Source organism: Sapajus apella, unplaced genomic scaffold (assembly GCF_009761245.1).
Source record: "Sapajus apella isolate SASKATOON/1434 unplaced genomic scaffold, GSC_monkey_1.0 scaffold2, whole genome shotgun sequence".
NCBI lineage: Eukaryota > Metazoa > Chordata > Mammalia > Primates > Cebidae > Sapajus > Sapajus apella.
Window position 1 is genome coordinate 26,705,449 of NW_022436942.1, and position 22,991 is coordinate 26,728,439.

The 22,991-nt window shown below is 46.5% G+C and overlaps 2 protein-coding genes, 1 non-coding gene and 1 pseudogene across 6 annotated transcripts in view; 1 reads left to right on the top strand and 3 right to left on the bottom strand.

Moving 5' to 3' along the window:
- PRPF40B (pre-mRNA processing factor 40 homolog B) overlaps positions 1-22,991 on the bottom strand; it is a 75,845-nt gene that overhangs the window by 34,017 nt on the left and 18,837 nt on the right. For 2 of the 4 annotated variants that reach the window (XM_032294304.1, XM_032294324.1), the window contains exon 1: positions 1,565-1,646. The exons of the other annotated variants lie outside the window; for them this stretch is intronic. The gene's annotated coding sequence lies outside the window, so the exon portion shown is untranslated. Of the gene's footprint in view, positions 1-1,564; positions 1,647-22,991 lie in introns of those variants that run through there. 4 annotated transcript variants of the gene reach the window in all.
- FAM186B (family with sequence similarity 186 member B) lies at positions 512-21,243 on the top strand. Its single transcript, XM_032294379.1, has 7 exons — positions 512-607; positions 1,460-1,685; positions 2,925-3,107; positions 5,177-6,845; positions 7,369-7,561; positions 20,229-20,398; positions 21,096-21,243. The coding sequence occupies exons 1-7, from the start codon at positions 512-514 to the stop codon at positions 21,241-21,243; spliced, it is 2,685 nt and encodes an 894-aa protein (XP_032150270.1).
- LOC116562227 lies at positions 10,420-11,621 on the bottom strand (annotated as a pseudogene).
- On the bottom strand, positions 15,990-16,099 carry LOC116527865. The gene has a single exon (XR_004258765.1). It is a non-coding gene; the product is annotated as a U6 spliceosomal RNA (small nuclear RNA).

Genomic DNA, 22,991 nt, shown 5'->3' on the forward strand with positions numbered 1-22,991 from the left:
TCACCATGTTGCCCAGGCTGGTCTCAAACTCTTGGGCTCAAGTGATCCTCCCGCCTCGGCCTCCCAAATTGTTGGAATTACAGACATGAGCCACTGAGCCTGGCCTCCATTTGGTTCTTGATTGGCTCTAATTTTTAGAAATTCAAAATATTTTCTTTGGGATAATAACTTTTGCTAATTGCTTTTTCTTATTTTTAGACATTAATGTTTTGTTTGGGAGCACAACATTTAGTAATTTTTATAAAGCAACAAGTCAAACAAATATATGTTAGGTAATGGACAAAAAGCTAGGTAGTGGGGCATGTAATTCTTATAATCAAACTGATGATGTCACTGGGAAAAGAAGATCAGTTGGAACCTGGCGTTTGACAGTTACCGGAGGAGCTGGGCCTGGGCAGAGGGTAGCCAGAAGACACCCTGGTGCCCTTAACCTTCAAAGCAGACAACACTATGTGTCCAGGCCTGTGGACCAGAGACACAGGATATCTTGTGACTGACAGAGTGATCCAAAATGGAGAAAGATGACCCCCCACAGTTGGCGACTCCTACATCAGTGAAAGCCATCATCTTGAGGATTGAGGCTGCTCAGCTAACTCGTGCTCAAGAGGTAGCCCCTGAAATGAAGGAATCACGCTTACATTGAGATCTGATACGGAGGCTAGGGACTGACCCCAGGTTTGAAAGAGATTCTAGCTCTGGGTCCCTGGGGGTCCTAGGATATCAGCAACCCAGGTCTGCAGACAGATCAGTATAAATTACCTGTCTCCTAAACTTGGCCTCTGCAGGGTGAGCTGAAAGCAACCACCTGCCTAAGGCAGGGCTAGGGCCAGAAAGGGGCAGCCCCCAGGGAAGGGGGCAGGAAGCTCAAGGATAGCCCTGAGGCACATCATGGTGGGTCCTAGAGGGCAGGAGAAGGGACCCAGAATCTGTTTTTGGCAACCCTCCAGAATCCCCCAAGCTGACCCCAGGAAGTTCATGGGGGTTGGGGAAATGGCCAAAGGCTCAAATCACCCTGTACACTGCCTGTGCTACATTTTTTACTTGACCCTCTGATCCTAGGGTTTCTTGGGGCCTCACTTCCAAGCTTCTGTTGCCTGTGGATCCTTGTGAGAAAAGACATCCAGAAACCCCCAGCAACATCTGAAATTCTAAGGAAATGTTTGCTGTGGGTTTTGGTATTCTATTCTTTCTTGACCTTCTTAATAATCACAATGATAATAGGAGCTAACCCTTTTGTGTGATGTGCCAGGTACTACTGGTCAAAGCACTTTAAAATATTAATTAATTTAATCCTTACAGGAAACCCTGTGACATAGGTATGATAATGATTTCCACTTTAAATATAAGAAAACTGAGACCCAAAGAGGCTAAGCGACTTGCCCAAGGTCACACTGCTAGCATGTGGCTTCTGGCTGCAGGGTCCACAGCCCTAACACTACAATCTGTTACTTCTCTATAGGATATTTCTACTCGGCTCTCACACATTTCAGACAATGTCAATTGTGTTATCAACTGCTTCCAGGAAAAATTAGGATATGATTTAAAAGAAAAGGCAAAATCTCACCAGACAGATCCAAAGGCCAAGAAGAGATTCATCTTGCTGGACAAAATTGCCTCCTTCTCCAAAGATGCTAAGATGAAGGAGAAGCACCTGTATGACATTCTCCGCTGGCTGGGTGACTGGGGTGAGTTTGCAGGCTGGGCACTGTGCTTTCTCTGGGAGGGGAGCACAGGGACAGCACAGGACACATCCCCTTCTCCAGTAACGCATTCCACCACTCATGTCATAGCACATCACCTCCATGCCCCTGAGGGGCAGACACAGAAGTGTCCAAACATCACAGATCATGACACTAGCTGAATATATGATGAAGCCTAAGTCACAAGTCCATTATGACATCTTGTTTTTGAGTGGGATAGGAACTAAATTCAAACCCATATTAGCTATTTTATAGAGCACCCCTGGGTGACATTCAAACACTGAATGACCTTTACTGCATGGGCCCTGATACCAACTGTGAGCAACTGGTAGAGCCATTTGGGTGTGGGCTAGCTGCATAATCCCTAAAGCCAGGTGCTACTCCCCATTCAGCTCAGAGTCATTCCATCAGAGGACCTTTGTGCTGTGTGCTGGATGCTTCAGTGTTGGAAGATGGTATCAGGATGGTGACCTGCCCCCCAACATGCTATCCTATGCCTGGAAGCTCTCAGATCAGTGGTCCCTCAGTTGCCCTCAAGAGACTGAGAGAGCTGTTGACTCTGCTTAATTAATTCAGTTGTCCAGATGTTGGACCAGGTAATGGACATAGAGCAATAACAAGTCAGATACCTCCCTGCTGTACAGACAACAGTATTATTTAATGTCCATTGTGGGCCGGGTGCGGTGGCTCATGCCTGTAATCCCACTTTGGGAGGCCACGGCCGGCAGATCACGAGGTCAGGAGTTCAAGACCAGACTGGCCAACATGGCGAAACCCCATCACTACTAAAAAATACAAAAAATAGCTGGGCATGGTGGCTCGTGCCTGTAATCCCAGCTACTTGGGAGGCTGAAGTAGGAGAATTGTTTGAACTGGGACCCGAGAGGTGGAGGTTTCAGTGAGCCGAGATAGCGCCACTGCACTCCACTGGGCTACAGAGCAAGATTCCATCTCAAAAAAAATAAAATGCCCATTGTGAATTTCTACATGGCAGTCCTCATGTTAATTGTTCCACATGTATTATCTCACTTAATCTTCACCCAATTCTTTTATAGGGAAGAAAACTGAGGCTCAGGGGAGTAAGTGACTTCCCCAACATCACATATCTAGTAAGAGGTAAAATTAGTGTGACCTCACAGCCGCTGTAACCTCTGTGCTCTAGGGCTGTCTGGGTCCCCCTGGAGGACAGGGTGCTCTCAGCCTGCTCCTCCATCCCTTCTCCAGGTGACACTCTGACCTATGAGATCGGGCCCAGGAAGAGTGAAGAGGAAGAAGCAGCCCTGGACGAATGGATTGAGGTGACGGAGAAAGTGCTACCGCTCTCCCTCATTGCCACCAAAAGAGGCATCGAGTCACTCACTGCTCTTTGCTCCACTCTTATTGAAGGACAAAAGAAAAGGTCACAAGGTAGGTTCTAGGAACACCTGGGCAGGGAGCTGGGTGAGGATGGGGTGGATGCCATGGCAGGGGAAGAAGTCACAGGCGGGGTCTGGGATCTTTCTAATCCTCCTTCATCACAGAAGCTTGATTTGAGATGGATGGGCAGTGGTTAGTGGCTGGGGTTGAGCCCAGGCTAAGCACTGAGCAGCTCTGAGCTGTCCTCCAGGGCTGAGGACGGTGTGATGTGGAGACACGTCCCTGGCATGCTCACTGGAGCTGTGGTCTCATGCGGGTTCTGAGGAACAAAGCTGGGGGGCCTGGAGGGCTGGAGTTAGCAGCTGGGGCCTGAGAACCATCCTCTCCTCATTCCAAACCCAGCAGCAGAGCCAAGAAGGTTCGGGAGGCTCGGCTGGAGGCTGCTGCAGAGGTGGTCCATCAGCAAACAGTTGAACCTTGGATTTTTACTCCCGTCAACATTCGGAGAACCTGAGATTATCGAACTCTTGCATTTCGTAGATGAGAACATTGAAGCTCAGAGAAGAGAAGGGACCACAAGGAAAGCCTGTGGCCCCACACATAGGTTTTCTAGCTGCTTAATCTCACTCAAAAGTTTGAACTGCATCTCTGTTAATTTCTGGTTGTATCACTTTGGGCAAGGACTTTATCTCCCTGAGCCTCAGTTTCCTTGTATATAAACAGAGGAGGGTACTGTGTAGCTGCAGGTTTGTGGGGAGGCTTCCACACAGTGTGAGGTGTCTGACACCGTGCTTGGAACATGCTCAGGGCTTAATTGACAATAGTTAACCATCAGCATTTACCATTGTTCCTCATGGCCAGCCCCATTATCAATCAAGGTCAGCAGGAGGGAGAAGGCAGGGGAAAGTGGAAAAGGAGGCAATCTCTCCTGCAATCTGTACGGTACTATGTCTTCAAATACACTTATTGTATACTTAGTCCCTTGCTAGATTATAAACTTCTGAATGGTAAAGACGGTGTCTTTATTTATTTCTTTTTAGGGATGATTTATTGAGCACTTACTAGGTACCTGTTACTGCACTTGGCACTAAACATGCATAATCTAAGTCCTATGGCATAGATTCTATGATTATCCCCATTTTTCACATTGGGAAACTGAGACACTGAGAAGTTAGGATAATTGTCCAAGGCAAATGGAAAAGATGGGATTCAAACCCAAGTTATCTGACTGCAGAATCTAAGCTCTGGGCAACTAGGCCACGTGGCCTCTCTGACAATACTAGCTGGATGCTAGCCCAACTTCAGTATCCCTTAATTTTTATATTTCCTCTACCCCTCATCTGAAGTTAGCACTGTTCATTCTAGCAGTGATGTTTATGAAACAGGCAGAGGAATGGGTGCTCCAAGATAATCACTCCACCAGCTCTATACATAGTGGGTCCGAGGGGGCACAAAGACCACCATGACCCAGCCTCTGAGAAATGGAGAGCTGCTGTGGGTTTGAATACGGCGGGCACAATCTGTGTGTAGCGCATTTTCCTGGGAAGAGAGGGTCTGCTGCTTTCTTCAGAGTATCAAAGGACTTTGGGATCCCCAAAATGGAAAAAAAAAACATTAGTTATTAAAAAAAAAACCAACATAAAACATGAACAGTTAGAGGACCATGTGATAAATTCTCCACGCAGTCCAGTGCTAATAGGAAAGGGAAACCAGGCTTCCTGGATGGGTGTAAGGGGTTTGGGTAGCTGACAATAGGAGGCAAACACAGACGCTGAGGCCGGGAAGTGGCATGATTAGAAAAATGACTCTACCCCAGGAGAACATGGAGGACCAGGAGGATGCTGCAGTGAGCTGCGCTGGATTGCCTACACCAGGCCCCTCTGGGCTCTGCAGGTGCAGTGGAGCTGGTAGACCCCTGAGGCTGGGCTCTTGGCAAGCTCTGCACCCAGCAGAGGTCTGTCCTGACAGCACCATCCCTGGCCCCACATACGGCCCCAGCTCCATTCTCTTTGCCAAATCCCTAAGGGGGTTGCCACTTTGGCCGTGCAGGATTTGGAGAATCAGTGTGATCCTTGGGACCCATGAGAGGTCACTGACTTTTTTCTCTCTTCCTCTCCCAGTGTCCGAACGCACTTTCTGGCAGGGCTGGCGGGGAAGAAGCCCACAGACATCTCCACCCCATCCTCAACCACTGAGCCCAGAACAGATGCTCCAGGACCAGCATAGCATGAACACGAAGGCCTTGGAGGTGACGTCCATGCTGCAGGAGCTCCTGGACTCGACCATGTTCAGCAAGGGGGAGGTCAGGGCCATCAGGTACATGGCCGCTATGGTGGAGAACCTCAACAAGGCCTTGATCCTCCAACACAAGGAGAACAGGAGCCTGGAGACCAAATACAGGCGCCTGCAAATGCAGGCGACCAAAGAGCTCAGCAGCCAGAGGCTGCACTTCCAGCAGTTCGTGCAAGTCCTTGAGAGCAGGAGCGATGCTCTGCTGAAGCAAGTAGAGATCCTAGGGGGAAGGTACCATGACATTCTCCTGAAGAAGCAGGCCTTGGAGTTCCAATTGAAGAAGGCTCAGACTGCTACAGGTCAAGCAGAAGACCTGTCTGAGGTTTCTGTGGACTCCCCGGGTACCCCTGAGAGAGAGACCTTGCCAAGGAAAGAAACAGTCACGGAGGAAACCCAACAGGAATCTACAAAGGAGGAGCAGTTGTTCTCACCACTTCCCCCAGGTCCCATGGCCACGGCGCAGGACAATTGTGCTAGAGCTGCAGGGCACCAGCCGCTTTCCACCATGACTATGCACTCAAGGGTCGCAGATGTGTTCAGCAGCCAGGACACCGAGAGCCTTGAGCCTGTGTTTCTACCCTCAGTGGATCACAAGCTTCCTAAGAAATGGGACAGACCGGCGGCAGAAAGCTCCAGCCACAAAGACGAAGACCAGGAGGACTACTTCCAGGAGAAGGAAGGACTCCAAATTAAGTTCCATTCTAAGGAGCAGCTGTCTCTAGAGAGCTCCAGGCAGGTGCCCTCGGAGAGCCAAGAGGAGCCCTGGGAGGAGGAACTCAGCTGGGAGAAGCGGAGGCAGCTGTGGCTGGAGGAGGAGGAGATGTGGCAGCAGCGGCAGAAGAAGTGGGCCCTGCTGGAGCAGGAGCACCAGGAGAAGCTGCGGCAGTGGAAGCTGGAAGACCTGGCCAGGGAGCAGCAGCGGAAATGGGTCCAGCTGGAAAAGGAGCAGGAGAGCCCAAGGAGAGAGCTGGAGCAGCAAGGGGAGGATGTGGAGAGGAGGATCTTCACAGTTACCAGTCGATGGAGGGACTTGGAGAAGACAGAGCTACCCTTAGTGCCTACCCCCAGTCGGGCCCAATCTGCTCACCAAAGCCGGAGGCCACACTTGCCCACATCTCCTAGTACCCTGCAGCCTGCCCTGGGAAAGCAGAGACCTATGAGTTCAGTGGCGTCTACCCACAGATCACAAGCCCACCAAGTTCCCACGAGGCCCAAGAAATCTGCCTCCTTTCCTATCACTGGGACATCCATCCAAAGGCTGGCCCGGCCCTCTTTGCAGATATCCCCTGTAACTCTTAAGAAGAAGGTGTACCACATGGACATGGAGGCCCAGAGGAAGAACCTGCAGCTCCTAAGTGAGGAGTCTGCGTTGGGGCTGCCCCGCTACCTGCGCAGCAAGGCGCTGGAGCTCACCACCACCACCATGGAGCTGGGCACGTTCAGGCTGCAGTACCTGTGCCATAAGTACATCTTCTACAGACGCCTCCAGAGCCTCCGGTAGGTCCTCCCTGGAACCCACCTGGCACCCACCCACAACAATATGTGGGCAGAGCCTAAACCCAGTGGGAGAGAAGGAACACAGGGCAGTGGGAGATGGGGAGAGCCACCCCAGGCCTGGACAAGGTCTCCTGAGGCAGGGCAGGAAAGCAAGTCTGGCCTCAGGCCTTGGGCAACCTCTGAAGGTGCAGGAGGAAGGGCACTGACCGCTGCTCTCCCTGTGGGAGGCTTTTCCTCTAAGCCACTTCCCTCTTTCTTCCTGTCTTCCCGTGGCCCTGCCCATAACCCACATAATGTGCTCCCCTGTCTTCCTTTCTTTTCTTTTCCTGTTTCATCCCAGCCCCGAGGCTCTTCACCTGATATCACCTCCCATTTTTCTCTGCCCCATTTTCCCCAGCTCTCAACAGCCTCCCATTTCTTTTTGCTCTAAGAAATTAAAGAAAACAAAGTCATCTCTGGTTAACAGACTTGGGGGATGGAGGAGGCCTCTCCACCCCCTAAATCGCTTCTCTTCTCTTCCCAGGCAAGAAGTGTTCAACCACATACAAATCACGAGAGAAACGGGGGCTTCCTACAAGGCCCAGAACCTCCACATCTTCTTGAAAAACATTAACCACCTGCAGGTCCTCAGGTTGCAGGCCTGGACAGACAAGCAGAGGGTCCTGGAGGAGAAGCGCCGGGAGTGCCTGAGCAGCATGGTGGCCATGTTTCCCAAGGTGGGCCTCCCGCCCTCCCCACCCCGCCTCCTGGGGTCAGCACAGCCAATTGGCTTGGGGTCCCAAATGAGCCTGTGGGGATGTGGCTGTGGCTGTGGGACCAGGGGCAGAAGGGAAAGGAGAGGGCAGGATAAAGCCTCTGCACCAGGGAAAGGTGAAGGCAGGCGCCAGCCTGAGCACGGAGGAGGGTGGCTTTCCAATCTGTTTCTGGGGAGCAGCCCAGAGAGAGAGATGTCTCTTGAGAAAGAGCTGTGGAAGAGAAGATTATTCTGGAGTGGGGCAGCTGGATCCTGCAGTCCTGGCTCTGGGCTGTGATTCTCTCTCCCTGTGGTTCTCTGTGCCCTGCTCCTGGCACTCTGGTGTTTCTCCAGGCTTGGTGCATAGCTGTCATCTTCACTGTCTTGCAGAGGCTCGCTTTGCTTCTCCCTCAATCAGCTCCTTTGCTTTCCAGGTTCCAGGTATCTTCTTCCTTGGTTCACTTCCTTTAGTGGAGTCCCTCCTCCACTCACCTTTTGACAATGGTTGCATGGGAGGTTAAGTCATTGAGACCCTGGTTGTCTGAAAATGTCTTAATATCTATCCTCACTCTTAATTGTTTGCCTGGATGTGAAAGTCTAGCTTAGAATCCATGTTCTCTCACAATCCCTCAAAATTTGCTTGTTTGTTTTGAGATGGAGTCTCACTGTTTTGCCCAGGCTGGAGTATAGTTGCATGATCTTGGATCACTACAACCTCTGCCTCGCAGATTCAAGTGATTCTCCTGCCTCAGCCTCCTGAGTAGCTGGGATAACAGGCTCACGCCACCACCCCCAGCTAATTTTTTATTTTTAGTAGAGATGGAGTTTCACCATGTTGGCCACGCTGGTCTTGAACACCTGACCTCAAGTGATCCACCTGCCTTGGCCTCCCAAAGTGCTGGGATTACAGGTGTGAGTCACTGTGCCTGTCCCTTTCCCTCACAATTTTGAAGGCACTGCCTATTGCTTTTTGGGCTCTAATGTTGCTGTTGAGTACCCCAAGTCATCCTGAGTCCTTGATCCTTTGGGTTTGGCCTATTTTTATCTCTGGGAGTTGATGAGATCTGTCTCCAGTGTTTTGTAATTTCTTTCATGATGCTAAGCCTGATGTGGGCCTATGTTTACCTATTTTACAGGGCCTAATCGGCCCTTTCTTTTTTTTTTTTTTTTTGAGACGGAGTTTCGCTCTTTCACCCAAGCTGGAGTAAAATGGCATGATCTCGGCTCACTGCAACCTCTGCCTTCCAGTTTCAAGCGATTCTCCTGCCTCAGCCTCCTGAGTAGCTGGGATTACAGGCGCCTGCCACCATGCCCAGCTAATTTTTGTATTTTTAGTATAGACGGGGTATCACCATGTTGGCCAGGCTGATCTTGAACTCCTGACCTCATGATCCACCTGCCTTGGCCTCCCAAAATGCTGGGATTATAGGCATGAGCCATCGCACCCGGCCTGTCTTTCAGTGTAGAAATTTATGTCCTTTAGTTTTGGAATGTTTTCTCAAATTATGCATTAGATCAGCAATTCTCAATGTGTGGTTTGCTGAGCCCTGGGGATCCTCTAGAGTTTTTTCATGGCTCCATAAGGGCAAAACAATTATTATTATTTATTTATTTAAAATAAATTTTATTGTATATATTTAGGGTTTATAACATGACATTATAAGATAGATATATAGTAAAATGGTTACCATAGTGAAACAAATTAACATATCCGTCATCTCACAGAATTGCCATTTTTATCTTTCCTCTGGCAAGGGCCGTAATAATCTACTCATTTGGCAAAAATCCTGAATACAATACACTATTAACTATAATCCTCATGCACATTAGAGCTTTCAGTTTCTTAGTCCTATACAAGGCTACTTTGTATCATTTGGCCTATGTCACCCCACTTCCTCCCACCCCCACCCCAATTCTGGTAACCACTGTTTTATTTTCTGTCTCCTCAATTTGGCCTTTTGGTTTTTTTTAGATTTCACATATAAGTGAGATCATGCAAGATTTTTCCTTCTGTGCATGGCATATTTCACTTAGCATAATGTCCTCCGGGGCCAACCCTATTGTGGCAAATGGCAGGATCTCCTCCTTTCTTAAGGCTGAATAATATTCCACTATAGATACAGTGATGGGGCTGTATTCTGGGAAACGTGTTGTTAGGCAATTTTTGTTGTGTGAACGTCATAGCATATACTTCCACAAATCTAGATGGGATAGCCTGCTACATACCTAGGCTATATGGCGTAGCCTATTGCTGCTTGACTACGAACCTGTATAGCATGTGACTGTTCTGAATACTGCAGGCAGTCAGAACACAATGGTGAATATTTGTGTATCTAAACATAGAAAAGGTAAAGATATGGTATGATAACCTTATGAGACCACGGTTGTATATGTGGCCCATCATTCACTGAAACACTGTTATGCAGCACATGACTGTACATACCACAGTTTCTTTATCCATTTGTCCAATGATGGACACCTCGGTTATTTCCGTATCTTGGCTGCTGTAATACTGCAATGAACATGGGAGTGCAGATATCTTTTCAAGGTGGCAGTTCTGTTCCTTTGGGTATATACCCAGAAGAGAATCCTTGGGTCATAGTAATTTCATGTTTAATTTTCTTAGGAGCCTCCATACTATTTTCCACAATGGCTGTGCTAATCTACCTTCCTATGAATAGTGTATAAGGGTTCCCTTTTCTTCACACCTTTGCCATAACCTTGTTATCACCTTTCTTTTTGATAATAGCCCTTCCAGCAGGTGTGAGGGGACAGCTCATTGTGGTTTTGGTTTACATTTCCCTGATGATTAATGATGTTGAACATATTTTCATATGCTTATTGGCCATTTTTATGTCTTTTTTTTCTTTTTTTTTTTTTTAAAGAAAGCAAGTTTATTAGAGGAACAGGGTGCAACAGAATGGCTGCTCCATTGACAAAGCAGGACTGTCCCATAGGCAGAGTGGGCCAGAGTGCCCTATGTCTTTTTTTGGGTAATTGTCAATTGAGGTCCTTTGTCCCTGCTTTTTTTTTTTGAGACAGTCTCATTATGTTGCCCAGGGTGGTCTTGAACTCCTGCTTTGCCCATTTTCATTTTTTATTTCTAGTTTGCTAAACGCCCTGTTCATTCTGCAATCAAGGCTTAGAAATGTACAGACACAATTTGCAGGTTGATAAATCTCTGTGTAGTTGTGACTTCACAACTCTACTTCTGCAAAAGCAGTAATGATGGCGGTTTCTGAACACATTAACCTACCCTTGTTTTGTTTAGCGCAAACACAGTGAGAATGGATTCCTAACTCGTCACATTTCCCTGCTTTAGTCTTTAAGAACGAGTGGAGCCTTCACTTGAGCCGCCACCTCCTTGCCACTCAGGGCTTCAACAATTGCAAGCACAAACTCAAAGCTGGTCCCAGGCCCCCGGCTTACAAGAATCAGGCCATCCTTTTCCACACAATTCTCAGAGTAGGTGTCATGACCTCCATTCACCATTCTGTCCTTAGCAAGTTGGTGTGTTGTAACTACTTCCAAAACCTACTTCATGAGCCAATAGAGCAGTAGGACCTGCACAGATGGCAGCTATCAGTGCCTTCTGGTTTTCCTGCTCCTTCACAGCGGCAGACTCGAATAAATTCTGTGCACCCAGATTACCTCCTGGTAGAACCACTACATCATATAGTTCCTCTTTTTTTGCATCTTCACGACCGGTATCAGGACAAATGAAGATATCATGGCTACACTGTACTGGGTCTTTTCCAGCCAGACCTGCAATGGTGACCTTAATCCCAGTTTACCTCATGACATCTACAGGGATGACCATCTCCATTTCCTCTGCTCCTTTAGCCAGGATGACCAGAGCTCTTTTGGAAGCCATTTTTATGTTATGTTTTAAAGACTGCACCCCATGCCTCTTCCTGCGATCACAGTGCCCTGGCCCATCCAGGACCACTCACCACACACCAGGCTGAAGGTGGACCTGCCCATTTTAAAATCAGGTTATATGTTGCCAGGTGCAGTGGCTAGTGCCCACAATCCCAGCACTTTGGGAGGCCAAGGCAGGGGGATCACTTGAGCTCAGGAGTTCAAGACCAGCCTGGCCAACAGGGTGAAATCTCGTCTCTACTGTTTACAATAGCAAAGACCTGGAACCAACCCAAATGCCCATCGATTGTAGACTGGACAAAGAAAATGTGGCACATATACACCATGGAATACTACACAGCCATAAAAAATGATGAGTTCGTGTCCTTTGTAGGGACATGGATGAACCTGGAAACCATCATTCTCAGCAAACTGACACAAGAACGAAAATCAAACACCGCATGTTCTCACTCATAGGTGGGTGTTGAACAATGAGAACACATGGACAAAGAGAGGGGAGCATCACACACCAGGGTCCATTGTTGGGGAGCTGGTGGGAGGGAGGGTGGGGAGGGATAACGTGGGGAGAAATGTCAGTATAGGTGATGGGGCGATGGAGGCAGCAAACCACCTTGCCATGAATGTACCTATGCAACAATCTTGCATGATCTGCGTATGTACCCTAGGAAAAAAAAAATACAAAAACTAGCTGTGTATGATGGCACATGACTGTAATCCCAGCTATTGGGGAGGCTGAGGCAGGAGAATAGCTTAAACCCAGGGGACAGAGATTGCAGTGAGCTGAGATTGCACCACTGCACTCCAGGAAGGGCAACAGAGTGAGACTCTTTCTCAAAATAATTAAAAAATCAGGTTGTATGTTTTCATGCTACTGAGTTGTAGATCTATTTTATACTAATAAGACTTTAATTTATATAATGTGAATTTTCCTAACAATAACGTGAGCATCTTTTCATGTGCTTATTCGTCATCCATTTATCTTCTTTGGTAAAGTGTTACTATTGGGTTGTAAAAGTTCATCCTATATTCTGGATCCAAGTTCAATATCAGATCTGTATTTCGTGGATATTATCTTTCAGTGTGAGCCTTCCATTATTATTATTATTATTGAGACAGAGTCTTGCTCTGTTACCCAGGCTGGAGTGCAGTGGTGCTGTCTTAGCTCACTGCAACCTCTGCGTCCTGGGTTCAAGGGATTCTTGTGCCACAGCCTCCCAAGTAGCTGGGATTACAGGCACTGCTACCACACCTGGCTAATTTTTGTCTTTTTTAGTAGAGACAGGGTTTCTACATGTTAGCCAGACTGGTCTCAAACTGCCGACCTCAGGTATCTGCCCGTTTCGGCCTCCCAAAGTGCTGAGATTATAGGCATGAGCTACTGTGCCTGGCCATTCCTTTTCATGTACTTAACAATGTCTTTTGGAGAGAGAAAGGTTTTAATAAAGTCCCAATTTACCAATGTTTTTCTTCTATAGTTCATGTGTTTTATGTTCTATTTTAAAAAAATATTTGCTTAACCCAAGGTCACAAAGATTTTCTCATGTTTCTTTAAACAGCTTTACAGTTTTCCTCTAGTGTTCAGGTCTCTGATACATTTTGAGTCTATTTTTGCATATGGCATGAAGTATGATTTGAGGTTGTTGGTGTTTTATCTTTTTTTGGCGTATGGGTATCCAATCATTCCAGCACCCTTTTTTGAAAAGATTATTCTTTCCCCAATTAATTGTCTTGGCACCTTTGCCAAAAATCAACTGGCCACCCATGTGTGGTTCTTTTAGAATTTCTATTCTGTTTCTTCAATCTGTATGTTTATTCTTTTGCCAGTACCATACTATCTAAATAACTTCAGTTTTATAATAAATTTTGAAATCAGATAATGTCAGTGTTTCAACTTTTTGTCAGAAATGTTTTTTAAATTCCTTGTTATGGTCCATATAGCTTTAGCATCAGTTTGTCAATCTCTACAAAAAAGCCTGTTTTAATTTTTATTGGCATTGTTTTGAAACTAAAGATCAATCTAGAGAAAAATGTCATCTTTGTGTGTGTGTGTGTGTGTGTGTGTGTGTGTGTGTGTGTGTGTGTGTGGTTTCCAAGGAATTTATTTAATCAGAACTTCAGAGGATTCTAGAAACCTGCCTTTTTAACAAGGACTGCAGATGATTCTAGGTTTTGATTAAAAGTATGGTTTGGGGAAGCAATTTTACCCTTTATTGTGTGTCAGATTATATATACAATAAAACTAAAAGTTATGTAATAGAACAAAAAATGCTATATACAAAGTATTAGTAGATACCTCCATACAATATGGTTTTAAAAAGAAAAGACAATAGGCTGGATCACCTGAGGTTGGAAGTTCAAGATCAACCTGACCAACATGGAGAAACCCCATCTCTACCAAAAATACAAAATTAGCCAAGCGTGGTGGCGGGCGCCTGTAATCTCAGCTACCTGGGAAGCTGAGGCAGGAGGATCGCTTGAACCAGGAAGGCAAAGGTTGCAGTGAGCCAAGATCACACCATTGCACTCCAGCCTGGGCAACAAGAGCAAAACTCCATCTCAAAAAAAAAAAAAAAAAAAATCAAATAAAATGAAATCTATGTATATATAGTTGTATTCCTAAATACAGTAATCCCCCACCTCATCCGGTGTTTCCCTTTCTGTGGTTTTAGCTACTTGTAGTCAACCACAATCTGAAAATAGGTGAGTACTGTGTAAGATATTCTGAGAGCAAGAGAGACCAACCACATTCACATAACTTTCGTTACAGTATACTGTTAACATTGTTCTATTTTGTAAATGTTATTAATCTCTTACTGTGCTTTAGAAATTAAACTTTATTATACTTATGTATATATAGGAAAAACAGTGTGTAAAGGGTTTGGCACTGAGGTTTCAGGGATACACTGGGGGTCTTGGAATGTATCCCCAGAGGATAAAAGAGAACTACTGTGTACAAAACCAAAAGCCACACAACAAGAAGAATCACTGAGAGGGAAATTCAAGTATAAGTGAACACATTCCTCTGAATTCCCAGGTTTCACTGAGCATCAACACCCACCAATCTTTCAGTCGTTTTCTTGAATATTATTCTGTATGCACATTCTTTACATCTGATTGGATCCCTGGATTTTATTTCATTTTCTGTGTGACATTCTCCACAGATATGTATCACTGGCTGCTGCTTTGGGGGTTGAATGTCCTGGATGTCACTGTTAGCCCTGAGTGTCTTTCCAGTTTGGGCCCAAGTACCCACCACAAACTCCAACCCACCAATTTCCTACCTACCCAGCACTGAGAAATGGCATCTTAATGATATTTATTCTTTCAATTAATGAGCATGCTGTATCTCTCCAGTTCTATTTATTTCAGTTTTATAGGTTTATTATTCAAATACTCTGAAGCTCTGCAATTAAGTGCATACACATTTACGATTGTTTACCTACTCTTGAAAATTTGACCTTTACAGCCAGGTGTGGAGGCTCACACCTGTAATCCCAGCACTTCAGGAGGCCAAGGTGGGTGGATCACAAGGTCAAGAGCCTGAGACCATCCTGGCCAACATGGTGAATCCTTGTCTGTACTAAAAATACAAAAATTAGCTGGGCATGGTGGTACATGCCTGTAGTTGCAACTACTCAGGAGGCTGAGGCAGGAGAATCGCTTGAACCCGGGAGGCAGAGGTTGCAGTGAGCTGAGATTGTGACACTCTACTCCAGCCTGGTGACAGAGCAAGACTCTGTCTCAAAAAAGAAAATTTGGGTTGGGTGCAGTGGCTCACGCCTGTAATCCTAGCACTTTGGGAGGCCGAGGTGGGTGGATCACGTGAAGTCAGGAGTTCAAGACCAGCCTGGCCATCATGGTGAAACCCCATCCTAAAAAAAAAAAAAAAAAAAAAAAAGAAAAGAAAAGAAAATTTGACCTTTACTATTTATTTTTATAGAGATGAGGTCTCACTATGTTGCCCAAGCTGGTCTCCAAGTCTTGCCCTCAAATAGCCCTACCACCTTGACCTCCCAAAATGTTGGGATTACAGCATGAATCACCTTACCTGGCCCCACATTTGGACTTTTATCCTTATGAAATGGCCCTCTTTCTTTTTTTTTTTTTTTTTTGAGATGGGATCTTGCTCTGTCACCCAGGCTGGAGTGCAGTGGCACCATCTCAGCTCATTGCAAACTCCACCTCCCAGGTTCAAGTGATTCTGGTGCCTCAGCCTCCCGAGTAGCTGGGATTGCAGGTGCCTACCACCACACCTGGCTAATTTTTGTATTTTTAGTAGAGATGGGTTCTCGCCATCTTGAGAACCCATTCTTGACCTCAGGCAGTCCGCCCACCTGGGCCTCCTAAAGTGCTGGGATTACCGGCGTTAGCCACCAGCACCTGGCCCTTTGTTTCTATTATATTCCTTGCTCTTCAGTGTACATCAATATTGACATAGTCACTACAGCTTTTAAAATATTTTTTAGTATTTGCATGGTATACCTTCTTCCACTCTTTCATTGTTAACCTCTCTGTGTTTATATATTATTTATTTATTGGAATACTTCATGAATTTGTATGTCACCCTTGCACAGAGGCCATGCCAGTAGTCTGGTCTGTATTATTCCAATTGTAGTATATGTGCTACTGAAGTAAGCACTGTGTCTTTATATTTAAACTGGGGTTTTAATTGATATAATTGGGTCTTCCTTTTTTAATGTAATCTGTCACTCTCTGCCTTTCATTGGGTGGTTTTAAGCTATTTATATCTGATGTGATTATCAACACAGCTGGGTTTAAATATATAGTTTTGCTCTTCAATTCTATTTGTCTTTTTTTCCCCCCTCTTTTCCTGCCTTCTTATGGAGTAATGGAGTTTTTAAAGTAAATTCATCTTATCTCCACTCCTGACATGTTAGCCATACCTCTTTGTTTTGTTGTTTTTTATTTTTTGAGACAGTCTCTCTCTCTGTCCCCCAGGCTGGAGTACAGTGGCACGATCTTGGCTCACTGCAACCTCTACCTCCCAGGTTCAAGTGATTCTCATGCCTCAGCCTCCTGAGGAGTTGGAATTACAGGCACCCACCACCATGCCCAGCTAATTTTTTTGTATTTTTAGCAGAGACAGGATTTTGCCATGTCGGCCAGGCTGGTCTAGAACTCCTGGCCTCATGTAATCCACCCGCCTCAGCCTCCCAAGGTGCTGGGATTATAGGTGTGAGCTACTATGCCCAGCCTGTTTTGTTATTTTTAATGGTTGTTCTAGGATTTACAATATAAATCTTTAACTTATCATAGTCTACTTTCAAACAATATTATTTCATGTGTAAGAACCTTACAACAGTATACATCTATTTCTTCATTCCTGGCCTTTATTCTAGTGTTGTCATACATTTTGCCTCTATGTAACTTATAAATCCCCTAATACAGTTGACCCTCTGTATCTGTGGGTTCTGCATCTGTGGGTTCAAACAACCACAGATCAAAAATATCTGGAGAAAAAAATTGATGATCGTGTCTGTACTGAAAACAAACAGACTTTTTTTTTTTAATTCCCTAAACAATATAATAACTATTTAGATAGCATTTATATGATATATTAGGCATTATAAGTGATCTAGAGATAATATAATATATACAGGAGGATGTGCATGGGTGATATGCAAACTATGCACCATTTTATATAAGGATGCGAGCGTCCACAGAGTTTGGTGCCTGTGAGGAGTCCTGGAGCCAATACCCTATGGATAGCAATGGACAGCTGTACATTGATTACTTTTCCCTTAAAGGGAAAAAAATAATCTATTTACCCCCACACTTATCATTCCCAGTGCTCCTTACTCTTTTGTGTAGATCCAAATGTATTTTGGGTATCATTTTCCTTCTGTCTGAAGGATTCCTTTAGCATTTCTCACAGTGCTTATCTGCTGGTGATGAATCCTCTCAGCTTTGGTGTCTGAAAAGGTTTATTCAGCTTTCAGTTTTGAAAGATGTTTTTGCCGGATGCAGAATTCTAGGTGGGCAGTTTTTTCTTTTGGTATTTTACAGATGTGAACACAAACTCTTCCCAGGGATATGTGAGCTCTGAGGATGGTTCTGCCTGGTCTTGCCCAGTGATTCTTCCCCCAGCCTTGGTGGTTTCCTCCCAGGCCTGCACAGACACTGAATGGGACCCCTTGGCAGAGCTTTGGAGATTCCTTGTCATGTGGCTTCCTCCTCTCTGGTACTCTGCTTTTCAAATTCTCGTCACCTTGGCTTCCCTGATCCTGGAACACTGTCTCCTCATCTCAGCAAGGCTGTTGGCCTCTGTTTGGGTTTCCTGCCCTGTGCTGGGGCCTGGACATTGTCTCATTTGTTTCATTCCTTTTGGGGATGATTCATCTGCACTGCCTGTTATCTGAATGGATAAACATCATTTTTTCATCTATTCTGTTTGGCCTACTAGTTGTTTACAGAATGGTAAACTAGTCCTTCTTATTCCATTATCACTAGTTTAGGTCTTAAAAATATTCCTGGCCAGGCATGGTGGCTCCCGCCTGTAATCCCAACACTTCGGGAGGCCAAAGTGGGTGGATCACGAGGTCAAGAGATCGAGACCATCCTGACCAACACGAAGAAACCCCAACTCTACTAAAAATACAAAAAATTAGCTAGGCATGGTGGCATGTGCCTGCAGTCCCAGCTACTTGGGAATCACTTGAACCCAGGAGAAAGAGGCAACAGTGAGCCAAGATGGCGCCACGGCACTCCTGCCTGTCGACAGAGTGAGACTCTGTCTCAAAAAAAATTTTTTTTTAAATCCTATATTAAGATCCATTTTAAATGTTAAAAGTTCCAAGAATTCCTATATACTAATAGTTTTACTTTTTATTTATTCAGTGTACAATTTTGAGTATGTGCTTACATTCTTGGGCTCTTGGCAAAAAATCCATTGCCTCTCAGGGGACCATGCCCTGTGGGTTAGGAACCATTGGCTTAGGCCAATGGAATGAGAAGGTCTCATTCACTCTCTTAATCTCTATACTTAGAAGCCTGCTTGCTGAGACCTCACGTTTTCCCCCTGAAAACTAATACTAGGAGAAAGCTTACTCTTTAACACTCCCACCCCACTTTACCTTGGCAGAATTCAGTAAAGTAATGATCTAAAATGTATAGACCTGGTTTGAACATTCATACATCAAGTACAACCCAAATAAATCCCAAGACGTTATGTGATCTGGTTTTGCCATTGTATCCCATTCAGAGATATAATGCTTACTCACCACCAAAAATAATAAAAAAGTAACCCCAATTTTTAATTGGGTCACTCATAATCACTAAAGTGTGTCCAACTTATAATTCACAATAATGAGATTTTCTTTTTTCTCTCCTCTCCCATTCTCTCATATCCAGAAAACCTCTTTAAACTCCGAAACACTGTCTCTGACACCCAAACTTCCTTTTCTCTTTGTCTAGATAAATGATTACTAATCTATGAGCCATAGACTACTGAGGGATAATGGATCCATATGTATACCAATAATTGTCTATATGCTACATTACCAAAAAAAAGAAAAACTTACATTCATATTAGAATCCTTGAAACTTCTGACATTTAAGATGAATGTAAAATAGTAGAGAATTAAAAAAAAAAAAAAGGCCAAAGAGATAATAGCTGAAACCTGGGAATAATGGAATAAAAGACTCCTATATTCTTCTGTTTTAACTCTTTATTATAGATATATAGATATAGGTATAGATATAGATTTAACATCTGTCTTCATTTAATTTTTTTTCACTGCTGTTTTGCCTGTTTCCAGATTATCTACAACAGACAAAAAACAGGAACTAACCCAGCAAATTAGAATTCACACCCTTTGGGACTATTAATTTTGTCCCCATATACAAGGATGAGTTTATATCCACATCCATCTTTCATATGACAGGAACAGCTCTCTGCACCACCAATGAGTATGAGGCCTTTCCCTACCAGACTCCTTCATTCGCAACACTGCCTTTGGGATGAGCAGCCCTCAGTTCTAGACCTGAGGCTCAGGCTGCAAAAAGCAGCAAGTGCTGACGTGGTCCCTTGGGGGACAGCCGGCAGCTTGGAGGGATTGGAGGATCCCACAGTTGTGAGTCAGGGCCTGCTGAGACCAGCCCTAGGGTTGGGTCAGGAGGTACTGCCACCCCCTGAGTCCTGAGCGGCAGTGGCCTTAGTCTAGGGGAGGCAGCATGCTGAGGCATTCGGTGTGAGAGCTGACATCAGGCAGCTGGAAGAGCCTTGGCCATGGAGATTTCATATCACCTTATACCGGTCTGGGTAATCTCCTGGAGATGTCTAGACTTGCTAAGTTTGTTCTGGGGTTGAGAATGAAAGGGACTACATGACAATTCTGAGTGGCTATGAAGATTCCCCCAGCTCCTTGCCCAGTGCCAGGGCTGGGGCTGGATGAAAAGATACCCAGTGCAGGCCAGGCACAACCTGGCCCCCTGCCATGAACGCTGCCTGCAGCTGCTCTGGAGTTCCAGTGCCCTGGTTTCTTTTCATTTTCTTCCTTGCTGTTTTGCCCATTCTCCAGCTTCCTCACAACAAAGGAGAAAACAGCAACTAACCCAGCAAAAAAGAATTCAAGGAGTTTCCAGCAAAGGTCTGATACCCTGTGGTTGCAGGGTTTCTAATTGAAGGGATTCTTTCTCCACTCAGCCCTGAGTCTAGCAGGGGCACCAACAAACAGGCAAAGCCTCCTCCCAACCTACAGAGGAGATAACTTTCTGTTTCCCTGATGCCTCTCTGCTGGTTCCTCTAGCTCCAGCTGGAGTGGAACATTCACCTGAACATCCCTGAGGTAACCTCGCCAAAGCCGAAGAAATGCAAGTTGCCTGCAGCCTCACCGTGGCACATCTGCCCCAGCGGCCCCACCTACAAGCAGCCCTTTCAGTCCAAGCACTGGGAATGTGTGCCCCTGCAGATGGCCCGGTAGGTGCTGGGAAGCTGAGGGGGCAGGAGCTGTATGAAGAGGCAGGGAGCAGGGGAGACCAGCCTGGGAAGGCAAGCAGTGAAGTGAGGGCACCAACAGGCCAAGATCACCCTATGAGTTGCAAAGTGCCTGTCTTCTCAGCTGCCCTCCCCAGTGCTGGCCACTGACCCAGAGGTGGGGTGTGTGTCACAGCGTGTGGGCTTCAGGCACTAGTCTGACCTAGTGCGTTTCAAACTATGCAATGGAAAGCCTCTGGGGACCCACACCTGAAAACTTACAACCTTTCTACCCTGCGCATCGATTTGGCATCTGCCATTGGTCTGTCCTATAAACAAGCCTGATTCTCTCACCATGTGACCTCCAAGTTCTGGAGACAGTGAACCTCTGGGCAGCTAAAAAGACCCTGGTCCACACCCACCTTTGCATGCTAGATGAGGGCTTCTGCCCCAGGGCTTGTTCCTTGAAGGACAGGGGCCACCCTGGGAGCCTCTTCCAGCAGCTCCTCAGCCAGAGGGGCCCAAGAGAAGTGAGAATCAGACTCAGTATTGGAGGGGAGACAAGGAGGGCAGTGACACACTCCATTTGAGAAAGGAAGGAGATGAGGCCGAGTCTTGGGCCTGGTGGCTCTGGAGAGCCTCTTGCATCTCAGTCTCTAACTCTGCTGCTTTACACGTTCTCCAAATGCCCCACTCTCAGCCAACAGGGGAAGCAGATGGAGGCCGTCTGGAAGACCGAGGTGGCCTCCTCCAGTCACCCAATAGAAAAAAAGACCCCTGCCAGCCTTCCCTGGGACCAGCTGTGGGGACACCCAGATATTCCCCGACTGTTGGCACTGGATGTGTAGTCCGCCTACCACAAAAGCCTGAACTTCCTGAAGGCCCAGTAAGGTGCGAGACTGAGGGTCAATGTAGATTCTAGGAGGCTGCCCAGCAAGGGCAGGGGCTGGTGGGCACACGGCCCTGTCCAGCTCCCCAGGAAATCTCTTTCCAGGCATTAACAACGCCCTCATTTACTGTTCCACACCAGACAGAGAAAGGCTAACCTGGCTCCTTTGTTCAGTGGCTGCCAGCAGGTTCTCCATGCCAATACCACTTCAGTTCTGGTGAAGGGTCTCCTTAGTGTCTCAGAGGCCACCAGAGGGGCTTTTCCTGCATACTAGCCGTCTGGGCTGCACATGAATTCTGAAGAGGCCCATCTCACCCTAGCCCTGGGGGTGGTTCTCAGGGGAGCCAGGTGTAGGGATGGAGAGATGAGGGAGCCCCTGGAATGCATAAGAAACCTGACCTTCGGGCCTGGGCCTGTCACTTTCCTTTCCCTACTGCTTTCAAGAACGATCCCTGGAAAGAACAGCTGAGGGGACAGAGGTGGGACTCTGGGGGCCAACAAGAGGCTTTTCTGGTTAAAGGCTTAGCTCTCCTTTGCCTCTCTAGGCTTGAAGATGTCACTACCAAAGGCTCCAGGCTCTTTTAAGGACCCTCTCTACATGACCAATCCCGTCTGCTTCCTGTGGCCCTGGCCCTGGCCCAGTTATACATCCCCAATAGGGAGAGAGTCCTGATACCACCAGTCTAGCCCTAACCAGAGCCGAGAGCCGGAAGATGCTGGTGCTGCCCCCATCCTCCAACTGGAGACTTCGGTGAGACAGGGAGGCACAGAAGCATCAAAGCGTCAAACATCTCTAACTCTGTGCCTCTTCTCTGTTAGAGATTTTTATCCCTGGCTGAGCCTGCGGTCTGTAATGGGCCTGAGAGTCCCAGCATTCCAGCCCACCCAGTGCAGAAACCTGGTTTCCAATTCCTGGAGGGTTTCCAAGGGGGATGTACATGTTGTTGCTGTTGATGTAGATACAGCAAACAGAATGGAGAACCACCAAAACAATGCTGTGGGAGAACACGGTCACCCAGAAGTCAGCTGGGCCTGGCCCCATGGAGATTCGGTTAAACTTGCCCAAGGGCCTCCCCATCGTGGGGTCTCTCCTCTCCGAGCTGCTTCTGTGCCTCTTCTCCACATCCCTGCACTGCCTGGGCTCTGCCCAGCTTCTGAGTCTCAGGCCAGCCCCTTTGTTTCCCACACATGGAGATATGTGCACATAAATGTCACGGGTGCGCACCCCACTTGAGCCCACATACTCATGACATCAGGAACTTTCTGAAAATATAGACAGTGGGGAATGGGATTCACATTCAACAGCAGCCTCCTTTCTTCCCTCCCTCCCTGCCTCTCTCTGGTGCAACATGAACAATTCTAAAATTCCTTCATGTCTCAAGCAGAGCTGTTGCACCCCCACACCCAGGCCTCCAGCTTCAGGCTTAAGCACTTATCAAAATATTGTTCCCGGCAAAGACAGCTTCCCCTTTGTAAGGAAACTTAGATGAAGACAATTTCCTCCCTGCTTTAAACTCCATATCTGTTTACTGCATTGATCTCACTACCAGGTGCAGAGGCAGGGCCTGTGGTATCTTCTTTACCCACATCCCAGGCTGCCATCACCTCCCTGCTCCTGACGTCTCAGTGTGGGGGCTCCCTGCATTGTCTGGGGGTCCGTTATTATGGCATGAGGATCTGCTGGTCTCTAAGAAAAGTTCTCTGTCC